This window comes from Epinephelus moara, chromosome 9 (genome assembly GCF_006386435.1).
Source record: "Epinephelus moara isolate mb chromosome 9, YSFRI_EMoa_1.0, whole genome shotgun sequence".
NCBI lineage: Eukaryota > Metazoa > Chordata > Actinopteri > Perciformes > Serranidae > Epinephelus > Epinephelus moara.
The window spans coordinates 35,952,080-35,958,144 of NC_065514.1; the positions used below are offsets into that span (position 1 = coordinate 35,952,080).

The window sequence follows — 6,065 nt, forward strand, 5'->3', positions numbered from 1 at the left end:
ACTTCATGTGTGTTTATGTACCATCTTAAATCCTTGTTAATGTAATGTTTCATTGTTTATCTATCTGTTTTTTCTCTCTCCTTCCATAACGTTAATGTTTGCATATCTGCCGACCGTGTTTTCGTTGTTTTTTATAACACTTCTGGTGTTCCAAGGGCAACCCCTGTATTTGACGTCACAACACTATGAACTGTGGGTAATTTCCTTACCGCAAGTCCGCATCGATGCTGACCTACGGTAAGGGGGCATAAAGGGCTCACTCACTGACTCACTGACTTGACGATTTGACAATGGGACAGCCCTCACACACTCACGCACTTCACATGAACGCGCCTCTAAGTCAGTGAGTCTGTAAGGGATCGGATTGGAATTGGGCCGAAATATGGCGCAGCTCCGCCTGACCGCGCAAACGGAGGGTGAGTGGATAGGGCGAGGGGATGGGGCCCGATTTGGGATTGGGCCATGACACTTCTTCTTTTGGTTTCATGGCGGGTTGCAACCATTGCTTATTAAGTGCATACCGCCACCTACTGTACCGGAGTATGTAGCATGAGTTACTATCCTGAACTACTGTACATCATTAGGTAGCCTAACTAATAATCCTTAATTTTTAATTAAAACAACACAACAACAACAACAACCCTCAACTAACCTTAAATTCTATAATATAATCTTGTCTCCTTCAGATATTCTACTATAGCTTTCTGTGTGTCCTGTACCCCATTTCCTGTTGTTCCCAAAATACCCTCAAGACTCCACTCTCTACCTGCCTTACCTATCTTTTGAGTTGGTTTAGTCCTTTCTTCCTTATACTTTCGACAGTGCATCAATATATGTTCCACATTTTCTTTACTTTACATTCCAAACACTCATCTGAAGTACTTTTTCCTACCAAAAACATTTTTATTTAGACCTGTGTGGTCGAATCTTAATCTTGTTAGGACAGTCTCCTCCCTTCTATTGCCTCTATACACTCCCCGTGTAGTAATGGTTTTTTGAACACTATAATGTTTCCTTCCACTGTTATCTCGGTCCCATCTGTCTACCATTTCTTCATTATTTCTTTTTTGAGTATTGCTTTAGCTTCTCCTTTACCAAGGGGTATGTCTATATATCTTTTTCCAGTTGCTTTTTTGGCTATTTTATCTGCTCCTTCATTACCTTTTATTATCTGATCAGCTGTCCTATTTCCAATATTAATATTTATTGATGGTATATATATTCCTATGCCTACTCTATCCTTTTCATCTTTGGACCCATCTGTATATATATCTAAATAACTACAATACTTATGCCTTATATAATGACTTGCTAGATGTCCTATCCCACTCTCTTCCCATTCTTTCTTTAACTCCATTGTGCTTAGATCTATTCTAGGTCTCGGGAATAGCCAGGGGCGGACATTACTAATAGGCGTAGGCGTGTTAAAACAAATGTTTTCCAGCCTATATTCCTGCGATTTAGCCATTGTTATCCAGCCAAAGCCATTACCTTGAAATTTATTGTATTCCCAACATTCCTGATTTACACCCTTGGTAGGGTTTTCATTACCACACCCCTGTAGACGTCTCCAATATGTAAGCATAAGTTTACTGAATGAAACTGCATCGAAGCGAGCGTGTCGATGGCAGGGCAGGTGAAGGGGGGGGGGGGGGGGGGGGTGGCATCTGGGGTCCAGCCCTGAATGTTTTTTAAAAGGCTAGAATCTATGCTGCTACCTAAAAAATCNGGGTGGGGGGGGGGGCGGGGGGGGGGGGGGGGGGGGGGGGGGGATGGCATATGCAGTGCTCTAATTGGTCGAAATCTTTTTGTTCCGCCTACGCGCCTATGCTCACCGGGCACCAACTTGAGAGTGACAACTTGCATAGACCAATAGACTGAAACCGGCAAAATGCGAGGTCGAGCAATATGCGCAGTTTTAGAGCATCAAATCGTACCAGCGTACATTGATGTCAAAATGTGCCTGGTTCGCAAAATGCGTACAGGTTGGCAGGTCTGAAAACATTTGGGTTCTGGAGTGCAAAAAAACCAAACTTTTATTAATATTCACATTTGAAGTCAAAACACCATTGAAGCCATAGGACAACTTGAGATCACCATCTGTACAATTAATAACAAAGAACCCCTGGTGAGAATCAGAAAAAGAGCTCTTACTTCCAGATTTATTCATCTCACATGTATGCGTGCTATTACCTTGAGAAAATATAAATAGCCGGACTGTTGGTTGAACTTCTAAGACTTCTATGCAAATTGTCTTTGCTTATGTTTTGAGCTCTAGTGGCTGGAAATCCTTTAATGTGGCCATTTTGTGAGAGTCATCTGTAATGTTTTTGACAATAACTCATGGTCACAGTAGTTTAATGCAATGGTCCTCTATCATGCCCCACAGTTTAAGAGTCTGCAAGTTTTCATACCAACCAAACACTATAGCAGCTAACACGTGGGTCATGAAGAATATGATTGAGAACTTCTGCTCAACAAAATCTCATCATGAGTTTAAACCTGTAAACCCTGCAGTCTGCACAACACAACAGTTTGGAATTACAAGACTGCTGAAAACCACACAGACTAACATACAAGTGGGATGTGGGTCACTTAAAGGCAAATAACAACAACAATGTAGGAAAGTCGGTGGCTAAAAGTATTAAAATTGAACGATTTAATCAAACTACAATGTCATTTTCCATCTGTGTGCATGATGTATGACAAAATAAAAATATCAAAACCCAATTTTCACATGTATGGTGTACAATGCACAATTATTGCCAAAATGAAATTTAAAATGAAAACTACATTGTTTCAGTGAGCACTACACTGCCACAGTAATAATGAAACTGAATGTGAATCTGACTTTGTATCATCATTTTCAAATTAGCAGAAAATGTTGCACCTAAACATAAAAAATCCAAACCAGACTCTTTGCATTTGAATTGTAATTGTCATTAACCAATTTGTGATGAAAGACATAGACTTAGACAGTGTTTGGAAAAGAAATGTGCAAGAACCCTGCCATTATAAACGTTCATTTTCACTAGGGACAAGCTAACATCAAGGGTGTAATTTAAATTCAAATACAAGTTTGGAATATCATTAAGGTTGCACAGTCAGCCAATTGTATTCATTCAATCATTATTATTATTATTATTATTATTATTATTATTATTATTTAGTGATGTACTGTGGAGTGTCACTGGAATTTTCACTGTAATTTGTAATTTTGTGGGCTGTAATTATTGATTTCCAAATGTCAATTTGATCTCATGGTTTCATCTTAATATTGGCAGCCACAAAATTCCATACAACAAGGTAACATGTATTTAATGACATTCAACTTGCAAAGACGAAGTTGTGAAGACCACTTGTTCTTCCTTTCCCAGGTTAATATTCCATTACGCTGTAGGCTACATTCCTGGATAAAATCTTTCGTAATATTGGTAATAAAGACAATTACAGCATAAATACATAAAGCCAATAACACTATTAATACCTAGCTTTCTTCAGCATCCAAAACATTTCTGGGACTCTGCTGGAAGAAAGGAGGAAATCATTGATACCTAAATTGTTACATCTAAAAATCAGTATATAACATGATAAATTCAACATTGATTCACTGGCCAAATTCACTAAGATATGACAGCTGTTTTGTTTGTTAGTTTTTTACATTTTACTGTCACCTTTTATGTGCTTAAAATCAATTATGTTCTCATAATTCTGTTATCTTGCCTTTAAAAGTGTAATGCTTAACCTGAGCAGTGTTCTCCTTTTGATCTATGTGCTGCATCCTGTAAATTGAATCATGAATTTAGGTATTCAAAGATTAACAAAGAAAAAGTTATGATTCCGTCATGGATAGTTTGAAGATGGTGCTTCTGGTTACCATCCCTTTTAACAAGTCTGAAAAGTTGGGATGCAAAGGGAAACTACTACAGTGAAGCTTATTAGATGTAAATGTCAATGTAAATGTGTGCTCATGACAAGCAAGGCAAGGAAGAAAAAGGCATGTTCAGTAACATCTTTGCCTGGAGTTTAAGGTAAAAAGTCTCATAGTTTGGCTGTAGTTTGATGCTGATACAGGAGAGGCACAACGCTTCATCAGCCATGTCAGTAGTCAAAACATTTCATGATGGCGTCTCTGTCGAATTTGAAATTGAGGAAAGTCTTGGAGGACAGCAGGTGTTCAGAGTCTTTGATGTGGACTGTCTGGTGACCGCTGGAGCTGCATGGAGCCACATCTGTGAAAAGAAAAGCTCATTTATTTGTTAGCCTCTAATCATAGAAAGGTCTGAAACTATGTTGAAAAGAAGATTTTTATTTCTAATTTGGTTTGCTGTTGTCTCAGCTTTAATTAAATGTGTCCTTTCTGGACACACTCCAGTGCTCCTCATTTAGCCTCTGGCACATATGCAATTTAAAGGAGAAGTCCGGTATTTTGCACTTTGAGCCCCATTTCTGGGTTGTTTATGATGAAATAGAGTGGTTAAGACCAAAATTGTGATGATTGCTCCATTTTGGAGAATTTGGCTTTCCCCTGCCTGGCTTAACAGTGCTCTCTATGGCCATGTGTGAACCTGTCCTAAAACCACCGTAAACATTTGTTTTCAAAGCCATGAAACTCACTGAGTGGTCAGTGGTGTTCGTTGTGGTGACATAAAAATCGTAGCAAACTGTGGTTAGCAAACTCCAGTTATCCAGGTGGTTAAAGACGCAGCATGTGTTCAGCCCCTTACTTCACAATTCACTTGTATGTAGTTCCCTGTGTTTTCTCACGTTTTCAGCCAGTGTTTTCTAACATATATAATGCATTCAGATGTAAATCTCAGACTTAACCTGACTAAATTATTTCATTTTTGACTATTTTAATTGGGATTTTGGTATTCCCTGTTTTGTTGTGCTGTAGCCTATCGACAAAGTTAATACCGTTCAAAGTCCGATTATGAACAACATGGGTTAAAAATTTGTATCATAATTACATTGTATCTATAGTTCACATACAGTGCCTGTTAGCAGGAGAAATTTATCTGGTCTGTGCAACGTACTGCAGCTCCATCAAAAATAGATAAGTGTATTTTTATTAGTTTCTCTGATGCTTTTGACATGAACAGCTTGAATTATGGCATGAATTAAAGTGGCTGCATTAAGCCCAGGGGCTGCCTGGTGGAGATCTGCACTCAATCCATGTTCTTGCGATCAGTAAAAATCCTAAGATCTCATGTACTTAAATAAGAAATACTTTATTAAAATATCTGCATATGAATTAACATTTCTATCAACAGATTGATATTATTTATTGTTTGTCCTGTCCCGGTGCAAACAGCGTTTTTTGACGTCCGTGATCTAGTTGTGGAAAAATCTAACGTCCCAGTACAATAAATCAAACGCACCCCAACCGCTGTGTTTCGGAAGTGGACACGCATGTATGGAGCTTTATCCCTATCTTTATTCAAGAGAGTGGTCTATCAGTTTGAGAGCATTATTTATTGATTTCACATTCAAAAACCCTGCCCTCGCACTCAAATAGCCTCTGCTTGCGCTTGGATCTACTCTGTTTCTGCTCAAACTGTGTGCTCACACCCAGATACCATGCTGCTCGCACTCAGATACCATGTTGCTCGCACAGATTTCCTGCTCGAGCTTCGGCTTTTCTCCTCGCGCTCAAACTGTTTCTGTGCGCTCACGGAATTTCTGCTCTCAGATTTCTGCCCTGCGCTTGGAATTTTTTATGTAACAACCCTGTCAAAATCCCCCAACCAATAGAATGTCAGATTTACTGTTGACCAATGAAATGATCCCTGCCTCCTTGTGGGCGCGCTCGCTTTAGTTTTAGAGCGTCCCGTCCAGGCGGGTACTCTTTAACCGGGTTCATCCACTCCGACCCTCCAGGGCTTTATTAAATGTTCTTCCCTTGCTTTCTTTACCACTTTTGGAATAAAGGGACTGTTAATTTACACACGTGCGCCATATATGTGTATATATATATACACTGCTCAAAAAAATAAAGGGAACACTTAAACAACACAATGTAACTCCAAGTCAATCACACTTCTGTGAAATCAAACTGTCCACTT

The 6,065-nt window shown here is 39.1% G+C and overlaps 1 protein-coding gene across 3 annotated transcripts in view; it reads right to left on the reverse strand.

Moving 5' to 3' along the window:
• Positions 1-2,014: 2,014 nt before the first annotated feature.
• Positions 2,015-6,065, reverse strand: part of dcp2 (decapping mRNA 2) — a 60,964-nt gene continuing 56,913 nt past the window's right edge. For all 3 annotated transcript variants that reach the window (XM_050052711.1, XM_050052712.1, XM_050052710.1), the window contains one exon: positions 2,015-4,232. In XM_050052711.1, coding sequence (XP_049908668.1) covers positions 4,102-4,232 — 131 coding nt within the window. In that variant the 3' untranslated portion in view covers positions 2,015-4,101. The remainder of the gene's footprint in view (positions 4,233-6,065) is intronic.